General features: G+C 40.6%; 1 protein-coding gene across 2 annotated transcripts in view; it reads right to left on the bottom strand.

Moving 5' to 3' along the window:
• Nucleotides 1-5592: 5592 nt before the first annotated feature.
• Nucleotides 5593-18330, bottom strand: part of CTNNBIP1 (catenin beta interacting protein 1) — a 33233-nt gene continuing 20495 nt past the window's right edge. For both annotated transcript variants that reach the window (XM_075113817.1, XM_075113818.1), the window contains one exon: nt 5593-7866. In XM_075113817.1, the coding sequence (XP_074969918.1) occupies nt 7808-7866 (59 nt within the window). In that variant the 3' untranslated portion in view covers nt 5593-7807. The remainder of the gene's footprint in view (nt 7867-18330) is intronic.

Genomic DNA, 18330 nt, shown 5'->3' with positions numbered 1-18330 from the left:
GTTTCAGAGCCGTTTTTGTGGCTTTGCTCAACAGCAACCTGACAGAGTTGAATTCAATGTTCCTTCTGTCTGAGCTGAAGTCAAGGTGTTGCCTTTAAGCTGTAAGCACTACCAGGTCTAGGATCTTACTATGTCAAAGACCTCATTCTCTGTGATCCATCTCACCAGTACTTAGGCCACGGTGCTTTTTCTGAAAAATTCTGTACTGAGACCTCTAAGGACAGAGGAAAGGATGTTCTCTGCAGAAGGATATGAGCTGTGAATCTGCACACCTAGCAGTGGCACCATGCTAGTCTAGAGCAGGTACATATCTGAGCTCTGCTGGTTTTGGTGCCTGCAAAACCCTCAGAAAGCCTTTCCTGATTGTAACTGGTATGTAGTTAATCTCAACATTTCTCAGTTATCTCAGTCTTGCCTCCTGCTTTTGACAATGGCACTGAAAGTGAAAAGATTTAATTTAATTCCCTGCACTGCTCCAATCCTCTGGCATCCAGACTTTGCTACATTTAGAGAGAGGAGGAGAAAAAAAAAAAAAGAAGTAAAAACCACCATGTAGCTACACTAGCCAGGATAATTTCAAATGTCCCATTTAGTTTCAGAAGACTGTGACCTCAAGGTCAAGGCCAGACTAAGACAAAAGGCGCTACTGTACGCCCATATGGTACAAGCAGCTAAGCATGCTACAGAACCAGCATACGGCACGGTTCCTTTTAGGGGGAGACTGTGAAGTCTGGTGCTGCTGGCGAGGCAAGTCAAAAGCTTAAGATTCTGTCTAGTTTAATTACCGTCTTTCTTCAGGCTCGAAGAGGCTTATGAGAATACAAGAGTGAGGCAGAATCCTCCCCGTATGCTTCCACCTACAGAAATGCATCCATTCCTGACCTGCCCTTATCTTCCTCCTCACACACCCCAGAGATTTAGCAGAATCTAGCCATCAAAAAATAAACCATAGAGTACAGACTACACTGTGAACTGTTCTACCTGCACCAGAAAACTCCATGCCTAGCTGGGAGCGGGCATCAGGCGCACACTTCAGGCATTAACTACAGACATCGATCAGGCGACACATAGTTAATGTCTGTCTGCTCCAGGCACTTGAGACACATGACAAAAGACTGAAGGAGAAAGCCTGGCTACCTCTGTCCATTCCAATCACGTTCAATGCAATTTACACTGTGCCCTCTGATTAGGGGGTCACAAGTAAAGCTGCAAATGGATTACAGTGCATCGTCAGCAGCAACACAAGCTTCTGTGTCATTCCACGATCAAGTAACTGCATGCGTTCTCCTGCTTCATGGCACAAATGTACGTACATAGTAAATAACATCCAAAGCTGCTCTCTTCTGAAGCAGCATCCTTCCTCGGGAATCACAGAAACTTTCCATCCCTTCACACAGTTAAAACCAAACCCAAACCCTAAAACCCTCAGTGACAAAGCAGTGAGACCATCACAGTCTTACCCTACACTACAAAGATGCCGACTAGTTCCAGTGCCATACTCCCTTGCTACTGTAGCTGAGCACAGGGCTCCCGTTTGCAAACTAGACATGATTAAGCTATGTTTCAGTTCCAGTCACAATATGCTCTGCACTCTGGGACCACAATTACGCATTTAGCTTCCCTGAAGAAACAGGCTAAGGGCAGGAAACAAAACCAACTTTTGAGCTCTTGTGGCAGCTTAAAACAACCCCCCCACCCCAAGTAGAACAGATAGAGCAAGGTTTTGGAGCCGCATTCTTATTCTAGTATATCTCTACATCAACCCTTGAGAACTTACATTATCCTTGCTTATCTCACAAAATTCCCCTCATTTGGGGAAAGATATTTTCAGAACCATCACCCTTGCTTCTTACATCAGTTGGAGTATTGCAAGCATCAGGAGAGTGCTGAGTTAGGGCCATATCTGAGAAGCGCAGTAAAACTACTTCCACCTCACTGCAAAATGAGAACGTGTTTTATGTGACAACATACGGACTATGGTGTAAATAGCAAACTCTGCATATTTTAATAACTTAATTATGATTTGTGTCTTCTGAAATTTGAAATTAGCTATACAGAAGTGGTGTGCAGTACAAGTGACACACAGGGAACTAACTCTTCACTTGGGGCTAAAACCCTAACAGTTAAGCCAAGAACACTATTGAATACCTATTCAAACATAAATCTAGGTAAACAGGTCCCTAACTCTGAACACAGATGTAACTTTAGGATTCAGCTCAACCAACTTAAAGCAACACGGTTAATCAGGACTATTTTACAACCTTGGAAGAAAATCATCATTAACCACCTGTGTTACTCACAGAGCAGGTAAAAGGCCTTTTTCTTTGGGGGGTCCAAAGAGCTCAGGTGCTCTGTAGCAATGAGATGCACAACACATGGGTTTTTGCACTCAGTGGGTATGCACCGAGCATCTCCAGCTGCTCCCATCAAGGGTAAAGACAGGATCGTCTTCTGACCCTGTAGGGATGGCTGTATTTGTAACTGCTTCGGAAAAGGGCAGCAACACCATCTAGGTGAAAAACTAAAGAAAATTATAGATGCATCAGTCTACATCTGGGTTGGAGTTACTAATACAATTGTTAAACAAAGGCTCAAAGTTTATTTCATGAGTTTCACAGGCCTCTAGTCACAGATTAGCATTTAGGAGCACGGAGAGTTAACCTGGAAAATGTCAAGACAGCAAAAAGCTCTGTGCGTATGACTATTTCATGCTGATACACGAGCAGCTTGTAAGCAGGCCAGGTTATAGAGCTTTACCAAAAAAAAAAGTTATCTTTTCCAAAATAAACAATCCCCAAAATTGAAGTGCTTCAGGCTACAAAGGAAACTAGCCAGGTTGCTTATAACGTACTGCAGGAATTCTGCTTGGGGCAAATCAGCTGCAAAGAAAATGAAAGCAGAGCTCAGAAGACAGGAGGTGATTTCTTTCCTGTCTCTGTATGGGAACCTTCTCAGCCTGTCAGGGAACATAGCCAAGCTCCTCTTTTACCTTGCTAAGTAATAACAATGCTCCTCCCGGTATCCAGCGCTCCTGTATCTGTAAAACTGTGGAAAGCATCAGTAACAAGGAGGGTTAAGGGAAACTCTAGTGCCAAGTGTCTGTATAGACTCGCTGTATTTACACAGCGCCTCTAAGGCAGATCTGGAAGAAAACCCAGAGCAATCCAGCGACCTGTTTCCTGCAGCTCTGAAGAAGCCGTAGATACACAGGATACAAAATTTGCAGGATCCAAGCTCTATAGCGAACTGATCACGCTACACCTGGGGCTGCAGGAAAAAAGTCTGTCCAGCAAACACCCACCAGCACTTGGCCTGGCTCACGCTTACCCAAGTTTGACACATTTTAACACTTTTAAAAGCTAGTTTTGTGTGAGGCCATCCATATTGCCTAAGTTTATTGAAATAATTCATCCAGGCCTAGCTGACAGGATCCTTAACACTACTCTGTGGAAGAAGGTGAAATAGAACAAGTGAAAATATTTCACCAAAAAGAAATTAAAAAATAAATTTTATTTCCTGTTGATGCTGTGAACAGGGGAGGATTTGCCCTGCGTACCCCACACACCTCTGACTGCAGAGCTGAGTAACGAATAGCTCCAGTCTCATTCAGGTGTCAAACAGGCTGATGCTGAGGCATCATATTGCTGTCGGTGGATTTAAAAATCAACTGCATTCGACAAATATCCCACAGAGGCAGCAACTGTGCAACACTTTAGTGCTCCTGTTACTCTTACACCTAAAACAACTATTCTGCAGTTTTAACAAAGCTTCTTCAAAGCTCTTCATTAACAACTGAGCTTTGAACACCTCATTACTGATGAATAACAGTGAGGAAGAGAAGCTTACTCACTAAGGGCTCGCTCTTTTGTAGAGACTGAGTACAACCGAAGATTTCTTAAACCTCCAGAAATTGTTCTTACTGCACTGCTGGTTTCTGCTGGTCCCAGTGCCCCGCAGCCTTTTTTTGCTGTCAGCTCTGCCACGCAGTCCTTCAGGAGGCAAGAGACCAAAAAGAAAGCTGAAGGACTGATTTTCAAGTAATCCAAATCATACATTCCCCTCATTGCCCAGGCACTCAGTATGTCTTTCATAAAATAATTTCTAACACCCACTATATATATTTGATTCAAAGCTTTCAACTTTCGGCCTTTAGGATTTTGCTCTTGCATGATAAAACACTGATAACTTTAGACATGGCACTGCTCTATTCTTGTAACAGATTCTCAAAAGCCATAGAAATTTATCCCACATATGACCCTGGAAACTTTTTTAGGGTGATCTCTTCTATAGGTGACAGGGGTCTTTGAATTTCATGGGCCATTTAATCTTCAGCCTTCACCAGAACTATTTAGGCTGCCGGTGAATTAGAAATATAGACCTTATGGAACTGAAACAGATTTAATGGTGAAGCAATGGAAACTTTCACACAGGACGCTGAACAGCCAAGAGGAGGAGACTTATAGTAACTACTTACCTTAGATAGGAATAGGAACAAAAAAATCTGAAGAGCTTATTTTATTTTATTAGTGGTCCAGCTTCTTTCAGGCAATAGCTCCTTCCAAAGTGTTGCTGTGCCACCAGCTCACATGTTCTGTTACTCCAAGGTTTATTTTAGGACCTGGGAGAATCAATCTAAGGCCTATGTGAATGGTGGAGTCTCATTTTCATTTATAATGGGCAATGCTCACAGACACTATGACCTACCGACAATTACAGCAGTTGCTACCCATCTGGAGAGAGATGAGAGGAGTATCTGATTTAGAGCTGAATCTTTTCCTCAAGCTCTGGAAAACACAGTGTGTTTGGAAAGGCAGATGATAAGCCTAGTAAAAGAAGTACAACAGTACATTTTGAATATCAAAAGGAACATGTCTCCCAAGAAGACCACCCAAAGGACGTGTGCTTTTTTGGAAGATGCCTCTTAAGCTTTTACACTCCCTTACTGAATGCCTTAAGCACTATTTAGTTGGTAGTTGAACTATACAGCCTTTTTTATTTACAAATGTATTTCAGTTGAGATCTATACTCACCTCTGACCTTTAAAACATTGGACTTATTTTTATTAGTAATGGTTTGCTTGATAAGGCAAAAGCACAAAGGCAAAGCTAGAGTAATTTGTACATACAACAAACAAGTTGACCAAGCTGATGCATTCTGTGCAGGTTTCTCTACCTCCCAATTAATCCAGGCTCCACAGTGCTAACAGGGATTTAGTCTGCGTTGCAAGAAGATAAATACCATTCAAGGGGAATATTGGAGACCCCTCTTTTCAACTACTTTCTCCCTGATTTATATATGAATTGTTTATTGCAAATGCTCCAGCACTTACTTGAAGTTAAGAACTCACCAGTGGGGAGGGGGAGAGCCCATAGGTAACAAAGCAAGCACAAATGTTCTCAAGAGACAACATCTCCAGTTTCCGAATCCCAGATCATGTTGTTATATAACACGTTGCCTTTTCTCAATATATTAATCTCAACATATTACTCAAGACTCCAAGTTTGGAATCTACATGGAAGCCTTGCACGAAGATGAAGCAAGTATTTTCCATTTGGCCATTTAACAGTATAATAAATCAATAAGAAACAAGAGTAGCTATTAAAAACTGTATTTCCCCCCCCAACAGTTACATTTTTAGTGAAAAGATTAAACCACATAAGCACTTCACTTTTCTCCTTGAAAAGATTTAACAGCTCAGAAATGCCATAGATACACATGGAGGATGCATGTTAGCTCGACAATGACAGGCCACCCCAATCCAGCCCATTCATTCCAGCCAGCAGCCAGAAACACACATACCCCCTTAAATTAACCCTTTAAGGGCTGCCCCCCTTTGCTCCAAAGTTAAAATTAAAGTGCCTCTAAGGCAACCAGGTCAAAATTTAAAAGAATCTTTTGGGCTCATTCCTGGTTTAATAAAGAACTTTCTTCTCGGTCCCCAACAAACAGGGGTAAAAGATTTACTTTCACGTTGAACTTTACAAAGCTGCAACTGAATCAAAACGATCTTTTTCATAAACAGAGGTACAGTTGTTCTCATTACACAGTATTTATTTGCGCAAGTCCATTCTTCCTTTTGCATACATTCCATGGTTTCTCTCAAGCTTTTCCCCCATTTTGAGACCATAACAGCATCCTGTCATCATAATTTCTTGCCATGAAAACAGTCATGTTGTCACAGTCAGGTTCTGGAATTGTTACTTCAAATAATTAACAACCATATGAAAGGAACCAGGGACAGGTCAATGGAGTTCTGCTTCAATAGATTTTGAAACATCTTAAAGTCAGTGCAACCCACAGAAAAATCTCAAAGTATTGTAAAATGACCTGCACATATGAGAGAAAAAGAAGTGCTGGGTTTTAGGCAGCAGTGCTAGAAATCTTATGTGCAGATTCCTGAACAGTCAGTGCACTTCGGGAATTTCACTGAAGGTTTTTCAGTTTGTAAATGCGCGCGCGCGTGTTTTAAGGCCCTGCAACTACTAAGGGAGTAAACCTGAGAGTGTCACCTGTACACTCACTATCGGACAGCTTAGTGCAGCGCTACTGCCTCTTGGAGCAGTGCCTAAAGAAAATGGTATTGTCTTAGGATCCAGATAATTTCCGATCACTGGACAGTTGCAAAGAGCCAAACCACATACATTTTTTCAGGTGACGAGAAACTTAGTTTATTAAAGGCCAGTGCACGCTGGCTTTAAGTTAATGATCATTAATTTTACCTTATGTGAGAGATGTCTTGTGCAGCAATTAAAGGGTTAAAGTGGAACTATATGTAGTATTTTGAACAAGTTCACATATTCTCTATACAAATTTGGCAAATTCATGTCACAGCCATAGATCTCATTCTTGCAATTCCTGCAAAATATCTACAGCTCCTCTGTCAGAAGCAAAGAGAGAAGCCACCTGAACAGCCAGGTCTACCAGGAGTTCATAGCACAGCCCACACGGTAGCACAGAACGGCTGGTGATCTCCATGTTCCAGCTTAAACAGGTAGACTTATTGAACTAAATACGCTTTCGACACATGCTCCCAAAAGAGCTTGAGGCCACAGAGCAGATGAGCATGGAAAAACTGATTGCATCAGGAACACTGCAGCCAACAGGAAATCAAAAATGTGATTTCAAAGCCAATCAAAAAACCAAAACAAACCCCAAAAAGCAAGCGTTTATATGTCTGTAGATGTAATAAATACTGCAAAGCACATTTGTCTTTTTCCCCCAAGTCAGTAAGTACAAAGAAATAACCAATGCACCAAAACATCAGCTTTCTGCAATGAAAATGTCGAAGTCAGCAAAATACCTGCAAGCCAACTGAAGAGAAAGCATTTGCATTGTCAACCAATCACAAGTTGCTTCCAGTTCTATGCAGCCAAATCAAACCCTCTTCAAATTCACAAGTTTGACCTAAATAAGCACCACAGCATGAAAAGCTTCTTTAGAAGTAGGATGTCAAGGGACTTCCTTTAGAATATAAAATAAAATGCGAGAGGAAAGGTTTTCATTGGTCAAGTTTGAAAAATTGTCTTCCTTTAGCCAATCGCAGCCTGTCCCTTTGAGCCAATCAAAAATACACCCTTAGGTTTGTCCTTAATTAACACAGCCCAGCTGAGTAGCAAAAACTTATAGGAACAGATGGCTGTGAGATGCATTCTGAGGGTTGGGCAAAGGGAAACGAAATTACAAAGGAGAAGGAATACCAAGGTACAATTAGGGTGGGCAAAGGAACTTATTAATGCTCAGCCATCCTCCTCTATCTTCAGGAATCTCACTGTCCTCTCCAGTTCTGTGTTGTTCAGGTATCCTGTAGTTACTGCCTTCTGTCTTCTGTCTCTGATCTGGAAAACGCCATCACAACATCCTCAGCACCTGTAATAACAATGGATACAAGAAAATGTGTGCTATAATTACTCCCTTTAAAGAACAGCGGACAGATGCAGTACCCAAATTGTCATTCTACACATCTGTAAAATCAACAGGAAAGGAAAAAGAGGACAGAAAGAAGAGAAAGTTGTGTTTTTTTCATTTTCTGTGACTGGAACCTGAAGTGGTCTACACGTTTCAACAGTAGATTTAAAACGTTCCTTTGCAAGCCTAAGGAAATCAGTTGGGTTTTGAAGAACACCAACAATTCCTTGCTTTCACGTATTTCTAAGAAGCAAGACCTAAAAAAATCATAGGGTTGTCACTACAGACAGGTAGAGATAATCTTCCCTCCCCCCCACCCCGTAAACTCTGGCACTGCATAAGAGACTTAATGACCTTCTCTGAACTGTGAGGAACTCAACGGTGCAATAAACCTTGTACTGCCCTATGCATCGCACTGTCCTTTTTAAGTGACATTTAGATATTCTTTACTTTATATCTAGATGTTCTTCACCCTGCTTTTAAGAATGAAAATTGTTTTAATAGGCCAGCTGAAAGGTTTTTGCTTCCCCCTGCCCCAAAAATCACTTAAACACCCTTTATAAACTAGCCCGTCTTGAAAGCGTTCCATTCTCTAACGGCAGCACGGTATTTTCTTTCACACTGAACGCTTCCATTTGCCCAGGGAACAGATACAGCTTTGCTAAGTAATGCTTTTATCCCTAGCCTGAAGAAAACTTTTCCAGAAGAACTCAGTGTGTGGACTTTCTCAGTTATTGGATTTTTTCCTCCCCCCCAATTGAGGCTATTACTGTGTATAATTACCATCAAAGCTCACGCCCCAGTAGCAAAGATGTTATTACCTTCCTATAACCATCTCCAAATCTTTGCAAAAACTTGTGAACACCCATATGAAAGACAACATAGTAGAAACACCTGAATGGCTCGAGAATCACGTCCAATACCGGCTTGTAAAGAACACTGCACGCTAAGCTCTCATTCTTCAAAAGGAAACCTTGAGATCTTCAGAAAAAAAAATCCACTCTCTGGACTTCCTAACTATAGAGCACGGCACTTAAAGAGAAATGTCTTCAGAACAATATAGAAATAAAAATACTTCATACAGTAGTGTCAAAGCAGTGGTTTAAATCAATATCTCTAGTCTAGACAAGAACTGGAAAACAACCCTGAAGGGCTAAGCGCAATATTTTTAATTTCTGGTAAAAATTCGATCCCCAAGAAAGTCAGATAAAAGTAAATGCTTTCTTTCATCTGTAGATCCTCTAAGAGCATTCATCTAACTGACTACAAAGTATGATGAATCCTCCAGTTACTGTTTATATAATTTCTAAGAATTATTTCCTCCATTCAAGTGATCCTAAGCGTTTAAGTGCAACAGATAGCTCACAATGACCATTTTGGCCTTCATTCAGTTATTCAGTCTGCTTGGGATAATTTTGCTTAAGTTTTTCTTCAGAGCTTCTGTTAAAGGATTAGACAACAAAGTAGGAGATGCCAAAAGCAACACCACTGCCCGTCCCATTCAGGTAACCGATCAGCTCTACAGAATTCTCGTACTGGGGTTTGGAAAGTTCAAATTCAACTTGGATGGAGCATCGGCACATAAAAATTCTCCAGCCTTTTACTTGAAGCATATCAAGAAGCAGACTTCAGCTTTGTGCCCCGAGCAACTTCTGCCTATACACCTGCATACAAGGTAAGAAAACGAGGACTAATAAAAATTCCTCATCTGTTATAGTTTTTTGAATTCCATTTCTCAGTTATCTAATTTGTTCCTTAGTTGCAATACAGAAGGGAAAGTGGCTGAAAAACAGGGGAGAAGAGAAGGTTGTAAATTCCCCTTGCTAACATCCTTGAAAACTAAATCAATGCTCATGAAACACAACTACATTTATTTTCATACACTCCACAATGTTTGTTATATACACAAAGGAGGATCTATTAAGGACGAAGCAGTAGTTTGTTCCTCATATATGCAACCCCTATCTTATAGAACTACATCAAAAAATGCTCTGATGCATCCTTTTGCCAACACTTAGAAGCCCTGCAGTCATCTCCCTTTTCATCTCCTCCACAAAATGTTTTTTTCCTTGATGAAAACATAAATGATATATAGCACTAGGAGCCAGCTCTGAATTAACAAGTTGCCATGTTGATTTTTTTTCCCAAATACATAAGAACTACTAGACTCTAGAAAAAGAGAGATTTTCTTCACCAGGATTCTGTGAAACACTTCCATGCTAAAAAGAGGAGGGAGTAACAACACTTAGAAGCATTAAGAAAGCAAGTGCACATAGAGCACATCCTGTGCCACTGTATTTTACATGCATCCTCCTTTAAAGTTGAGGAAGCTTTGCTGGGCAAGCCCAGAGCAGCTGGAGTAGCCAAGCACCCGCACAATCACAGCTGATGTCACGTTAGCACAGGGATGAGTTGGATTACTCAACAGATGTTGATTGTTTTCCTGGGGCCTCCCCTTCCTACAGGCTAAATATGAAAAAGATTCTTACAAGCATCCTTACAAGCTTCATGCAGAAAAAGACATTTTGTCCTAGATAATCAGGCAACCCTATAAGCACACAGGTCAGTGTTTCTGCCTGTTCCAAACAATTCCAGCTTTCAGCACTGTTCCTATGCACAGCCTCCTGCGCCGAGTAAACAGCCGTTTAAAACACACGATGAGCAGAAATAGCTGTTGGCACAAAGGATGCTGGGCATTCTGCAGCTCATTCTGGCTTTCACAATCAAACTCGCTATCGCCGAAGAGCAGGTTCACACTCGGCTAGCTCCTGTTCCAATTTTCTAGGCCCACCTGGCACAGCTTCAGTACCAGCGTCACTGTCAACATGAACTTCTGGTAATTTGCCATTTGCCTGGACTTTGAGTAAGAAAAGAGAAGGGCGTACAAGAAATACAGCTTGTCAATACAACCGGAAAACAGAAAAAGCCAAATTTTAAAGCAGTGCTCTGTTGGGAGGAAAAAGCAAGAGTACAACATAAAAGTGGGGGAAATGTTTGAATACCTAGGGTGCTACTGAATTATTATTACGTGCATCCTAAAGGAAGAAGCACAACAGTAGATGGAGAATGGGTCCAGAATTCCAGGTTTCAGCCTTTCCCAGCCGAAGCTAACTGCGCAGTCAGCGTGCAGTGCCCTTGTTTTGCCACCAACGTAGTTACGGTAACTACAGTTTAAAAGTTACTTGAATTCATTAACAAAGTGTATGTGTGGTTTTTTTAATCATAATATCATCAAAAAGCACGCTCCCTCTCTTATGTTCCCTAGCACTTTACAATACATAGCTTCCCAAATGGTACACTGTAAGTTAGGAAGGGCAATCAGGACAAGAACCAAGGTGGGTAAACAGTTCTTTAATGAAAGATTATGAACTGTGTTTGAAAGGATAATCGTTGGGCTGAAAAGGAGATTACGACTGCACTTTCTCAACTGTTGGCCTTTGTACCAATTATACTTAATACTTTCATAAATGATCCTGGAACAGAAAAGTAGATATATACCAATGAGATCTGATGGCAATACAAAGTTAGAATGTTATGCCAAAACACCAGGGAGCAGCAAAACAATATACAGGAACGAACAGGATAGCAGTGAAGACCAGAGGTGGCAAAAGGGGCTTAGCTATTCATTTTAGAAAGGAAGAAAGCAAAAATATAATATTAGAAGTGATACATTTCTATGTGTCATGGTACAGTTTTAAGTAAGATTAGTAACAAATAGATTTTACACACAAGTCTGAACAGTTTTATTTCCTGCTCCCTCCTCAGTTCCTTTTGTTGCGTGGCAGAACTGGCAATGTTCTCATTTGCAGGAATTACATGCAACCCAGCATTTGCAAGAGCCTCAGGCAGTTGCCTTTAAAAAGACAATTTGATCTATCAAATAAAAAGATAATACTACCTTCCAGGTAATATCGTAAGTGGGTGGGTAACCCGAGGGCACAACACCCAACAGAACAACACCTTGCGGTAAAGACTGAAGCCTATGCTGATTTCTTTTATTCCCACCTTAAAGATCCAATTTTATCCTTAGTGAGGTGATTCATTATTACAAAGAGGAAGACACCCTTTGTCCAAACAGCAGCAGCCACATATTCTTGCAGGCTATCTGATCTGATGCTAGCATGAACAGGACCATCTATTTCACACCAAAACCGATGGCTCCCAGACGACGTCAGCCCAGTCACCTTCAACACAGGTATCGCACCTCGTGGCCTTATTTTATATTCACAAACAAGAGAGACTGCTTGTTTTTCAGCATTTCTCCATTCTTCATGAGCACCGTGACGACTGACTGGGGTAAAAGGCAAGAGTATTTCCCCGATCTGGAACCAGTTTGTTCAGGGGACTTGCAAAAAGGGGAGATACTCCGTGTCTGTAAGCTGAGAGTTAGTTATAACAATGCCACAACCTCCTGAAGGGCAGTAAGTCCTATTGGTTTTAGCTGAGCTGCTAAATGAAACCAATCTAACAAGTCTGCTCATTAAGCAGTTCTACAGCCGCCTGCGCTCATGTACAAACACAAACATTTCCAGAGAACAGAGCAGGGGTTTCTATGTGGTGAAAGGAAAGCGGGGATTAAAGTACTAGTGAATAGAGCTGCTGCTGCAGCCCCACTTGGCTCCCACAACGGATGTTTTCTTTCTAATCAAGTGAAAAAAAATTAAAAAGCAGAGCCCAGGTTACAAAGTTAAGCTGCACATTGCCAAAAGCCTGCAACTAAGACAATAGGACGGTGAGCCGTGTTTACTTTTAGCACATCCTTCACTGAGCTCTGCACTTCCAGTAATTAACGTATAGAACAATGAAAAAGCCACACTTATACCTGACCTTCTACATTCTATATATGCAACTTCTCTCTCCACAGCTGTCCCTTTTCTAGACACATGCTTCTACACTGAAATAGAGGCTTACATATACCCAACAAAATATTCCTCATCTTCTTTCATGAGTAAAGCATTAATTGCCACAAACTTTCAGACATGCAAAATACTTCTCCCACTGCTGCTGCCTTACGTTTTCCCACTCTCATCCTTCCTAGAAATTGACAATAATTAACTGGTAGGCCTATGTCCTATCATAAAAAGCAACGGCGACAGTCTTACCCCCCTGACTTTCAAAAAAATCCTGCTGCAATTATGTTCTAATTGCTTGGATTGCTGGATTTAGTAGTTCTTTTACACCACTGGGACTTCAGTCTTAGCAAGCCAAGATGATCTGAAGGTCAAATGACTTCACTGCACAGCAGTGAAGATTGTAGATAGCCACTGAGCTCAGCACGTGCAACTGCTTATCAGTTCACCTAAGTTGCAGAAAATTTCACCAAGATGACTGGAACTAATACTTTCCACGGCAAGTACTCAGCTACAGTGGCATCAAGCCAGTAGGGTACAAGCCGGATTAAAACCGTGCTATCTTATCACAAAGGAAGATGCTAACTGACACATCTAACAGCTGCTATTTCCAAGTGTTCTTTGAATGATGAATAGATACATACACCTGATTTGTTTGCAGTCACCTGCAAAATTAATTAAACCCAAAAAGCCTTTAGAGATCAGAAGGTTAAGCCTGTCATGAATTTCTAAAGGCTGTCAAATTAAAAAACATTCTCTGCTTCCCTCAAGATCTTTGTATACACACATTTCTTCAATCACCTTCCAGCAACTGTCTTCTAAACATTAACTTTTCTCTGAAATTCCCAGCATTAGTATCCTAGTCTGGCATTCTAAAAATACAACATGCACTGTTCAGAGGAGGAACACATTAAAACAAGCATTGTGTTCAAAAGAATAAAACTACACTGAAGAGCTCTATCTCCATTTCTCCACCACTACCTGGTATTTTGTGAGCAGGGGCCCCCTTCCTAACTCCACAAGCAGCCTGGGTTCATTTTTAATGCCCTACCATCCAGAGAATGCATCTAACCTAGCCAAGGCATGTGTTTGCATCTCGGCTTTGCCCTCCCCACGGGACCAGCTTTCTTCAAGAACCAGCACGACACTCCTGTTGCTATAGGAACAAGAGCTGTAATCACCAAGGTCTTAGTACAATTCACATATCGTGCTTACTAGCTGCACAGCTTCCATTTACAGATTTGCCAGAGCAGCGACTTAAGAAAGCCAAGTGCTAGCCTACCATTTAGAAATATAAGTAACTGGGAAACAGGAAATATGTTTTTCATGCAGGAGATGCTTCTGTGCATATAATTTCCTGAGAGGCATTTTGCTTGTATTAAAAATATGTCAGAAAGCCGTAATTTTGCTATTTCAAGCTCAAGAAACCTAATGAGTCTGAGCTGCGTTAGTTCTTGCTGCAATGCAGGGAAGACGACCAATATGTTAGTATCTCAAAACAGCTCATGATTACATCCACTCTTCTAGCATAGACACTGGTTGAACAGAGATGCCTCTGGGTACCTCAGTTATTCTTGGAGCCATAAAAACAAACCAACAACCAACCACAGACGTCAGCTAAAAAGCTCCTTGAGTAAAGGAAAATGCCCTGTATTTCGCACTTCCATATAGGTGTTAGCAACATTACAGCAACAGTCAAAAATAAATTAGTTATAAAAAAACATGAGCATGACATTAATGTTTAGTCTCTTAAATTTAGGATTAATTATTAAATACCTTATCTTAAGAGGTTTTTTAACTGTTGTTCAGGCTTTCCTGGGTTACCGAGACCTCATCCCCTCTGCTAGCAGTTCACCTTTCAATGGGTAATAAAGTATTTTTAATACATCAGATAAGCCTCATAACTGTCATGGCTGCAACATGACTGTCTGGATCACTTGAAGAAGAGAATGGGTGAACAGGCCAAAGTATTAATAAGAATAGCTAAAATATCAAGCTATGATCAGAATCCAGACATCTGAATTGCCTAAACATTCCTTGCTCTTGGTGGGCTGTCTCCCACGTTAGGGAAACAGCACCTCTAGAGAAGTGTAGTAAAGTCGACACGCTGGGGGACCAAGCACTTCGAGATCCTGGAAGCCACTGAAAAGGGCGGGCATATAGAACTGGAATTAAAAATAAACAAACACACACGGCTATTTTAAGACTAGAGTACATGTTCTGCCCTTCACAGATCTGTTGCTCTAATGTATGCTGCACTGTGAATGTGAAGAGCTTAGAACACATACTAGAATGATTTGCACTAATTTCAATCTGATATCTGCCTCAGCACATTAGAGCGCCCTGGACGTATGTCATTATTACCTGATTTACATAAAGATATGCAGTAATGCAATCAGAGTAACTTCGAGCTTCCTGTGAGGAGAACAAGGTTCACTTCAACAGTATACAATGTAGATGCTTCAAGAGTAAAGGTGTTCTAAAGGTACATTTCAAATGTAAAAGGAGATACGTAAATAATCCTAAAACGCAGTGATTTTGTACATCTGAACTGATTAATTCCTTCTGAAAGCAAGATAGGAAATATAGAGAGTTTAATCTCTCTTCTTCCCTTAAAAATAAGCACAAACCAAAGGGGAGTCTTAGACTCCAGGCTTGCTTAAAAATTATGGATTTTCATTCTATAGTATTCTAAGATGCTTCTTGATCAAAATTATCATTTAACTTCCATTCCTGAGCCCTAAGACAGTAAGCAGAGTATCATGGAGGAACTTTAAATGTCAGAGATATTGTTATTAATAGTGGCTCACTGAAGGTTTATGGCCCAAGCACTTGAATTCAGCAGGGACAAGTGTAAACTTCTTTCTTCAATAGAGTGTCACATTGCTGCAAATATATATTGGACACACAGGTTGCAGTGACTCCCTGTGGTCAAACAAATAGACTCAACAAAGAAGTTGACAGATCTTTATCAGAAACCTTAGCAGAGAGCACCATACAGTGATAAGCTCAGCAGTCCTACCTCAGGTAATTACCATGAGGCCACCAGCCAGCTGTTCTAAGACAGTATTTCATGGATGCACAACAAAGGAAAGCATAAAAATTGCAACAGAGACTGTGATACACTTACAAAATCCTACACTGTCCTCTACGCTCTTCTCAAAAAAACCCACACAAAACGACCTTCCTGTAATTCTGGAGCCAGACTACAGCATTAAGTGACACGCAAAAATTTGCAGGTCTGAAACAAAGCTTTTAGAGTGCTGAGGCCAAGAAAGTCATTACCTTTTTTTTTTTTTTGAACAGAATGGGGATATGAAATCAGCTTTCTGTCTTTTGTGTGCCTGCTAGAGGAAAATGACTCTATAAAGATGGGTCTGGGACGAGTTAGGCTGAGAGCAATCTGTCCTACTATTGGAAGAAACGATTGTGAAATCCACTAACATACTAACTCTTTGTAAGTTACTCCTTAAGTAACACCTTTTAGCTGTTATGAAAGGCAAGCTGCAGAAAGGAAAAAAAAAAAAAAGATCATTCAGAGGAGATTCAGTGAAAACAGCAGAAAAGTAGGGAAGAAAATTCCTTTAAGCAAACTTGAAGAACACAAAACATTTAAGTACCTCAGCGTGTGGACTTGGGATGGGGTTTTTCAGCGCAAGATAATGCCATCTAGTGGAGATGGGATCTCCCTTGAGGTGGCAAATTGAACACCTATGGAATTTGTATTCTCTATTTCCCATACTTCCGTAATCAGCCCTTCCTGTTTCACCAACACCAGGTTATAGCAAAAAGTGCAGTCAGACGGCAATGACTGCTGCTGCATGAGCCACCATACCCAAGAACAACAATATCATAACTGTCTATTAGAAATCTGGAGAGATTTCTGAGGAAATTAAAGTCCTGGGCAATAAATTGTAGTTGCTTATGTCTATAAAGCATACAACGGCTTCATCTTTCTCCAAAGGGAAAAGTATTTGGCTACATTTCCTCATTTTCATTTGTTCTTCATGCCATTCACTAGTTAGGTTAGAGAGACGGCATATCTGAATATGAAAAGAACCAACATCCTTTCCCACTTCTCTACGTATTTAACTATTTTCTTTCTTTCTTCTTTTTTCCCCTACCAAGAAAAACCCTAATGGTCAGACCACCAGCTTAATTATAATTTGGGAGGATCAAAGGTAGACCGTGGGGTCAAATCTCCCAGGAAAGAGCACAGTGTCTTAGATTAGATAAAAAGCAAGCATCAACAGGGAGGACTTCACTTCCCTATGGACAAAGTTTTAAGAATCTTCAAGGACTTCAAGAAACTGATGACAGAGAGATCAGTTTGCATCTGTTCAAATATGGGACAAAGACAACGTTTTGAACAACATATGAAGCTCTTCTATTTCCTGTATTGCATGATCAGTGAGTCTGGAACCAGACTAAGTGACTATTGGTCTCTCTTTTGATTATCTTTATAAGTTATATCAAAACTAAATTTTTTTACTCTCCAAAGCCCTCTGCAAAGTGAGAAAACACAACTTTACAGATAATAAAACCAGACAGCTTCGATGAGAAAGTTAGATCAAGCTGTGCAGAAGCACAGCTGTACAAAGTACCTGTGTCCCCTGACTGGGCTTCTGGTTCTATTGTCTCTTTGCCGCAGCACAGGTAATTCACCATATACTTTCACTGTGAGAAATGTAACTACTTTAGGGATAACGCTGAAAAATGCCAACTGCAATTAAGACAGTCTTTCTTAACTGAATATGTTTACCTCGGTTTTTGATGAGAAACTGGCAAATTTTCACTTTAGACTGGCAGAAAAGTTTAAGAATTCTGAGCCAACACATACAAGTATATCTATCTCCATCAATCCCCCAGCTATGTGAGGAATGAACACACAGGCTTAAAACTGAAGAGCAAGTTTGTGCAGGTTGTGTTTGTAATGGTTTTCTAAATGTCTTAGATCTATGTTAAATTTCTGCTCCACTCAGTTCTTCCTGGTGTATGAGTCTTACAATTTTCCTTCAATATCAAATTCTACATTATGAATGTGATCTGGCACGAGGCCTGCGAAGGGGAGAAAAGAAATTCGTAAAGAAACGTTCAGGTTCAGAAGAGATTAGTAGATTCAGAATAGCACCACACAATAGTTTACCAAGACTTCTGCAAAGAATTCACAAAAGCAGCACATACATCATCCCTTCGATGGGAATCTGAACAAACCAAAGCAGATTTTTAACTTCATTTCATGTCTACTACCCCTGTCCAGGAATTAATTATGTTTTGCAAATTAAAGAAATGCAACGGGAAACAAATTCCTCCTCTTTCTAAACTTTCCCGCTTGCTCAGCAGGAATAGTAACATTGCGCTTCCACATTCATGGAAATACGAAAAACAAAAGATGTTATTAGATTATTCCATTTTACTTTGTGAGAAAAGTGTTATCAAGCAACTAGAGTCATACTAACTAAATTATCATATGCGTAACAAATTGCTTTTGTACCTTAGAAATCTGTTACCTACTTTACATTTTACTGTTATAAAACTCCCAGTTTGAAGCATACAAAGAAAGTGCTTGGCACCC

Source organism: Phalacrocorax aristotelis, chromosome 19, assembly GCF_949628215.1.
Source record: "Phalacrocorax aristotelis chromosome 19, bGulAri2.1, whole genome shotgun sequence".
NCBI classification, from domain to species: domain Eukaryota; kingdom Metazoa; phylum Chordata; class Aves; order Suliformes; family Phalacrocoracidae; genus Phalacrocorax; species Phalacrocorax aristotelis.
The sequence above is the reverse complement of the archived record's forward strand: the minus strand, read 5'-3'. Positions and strand labels throughout refer to the sequence as shown.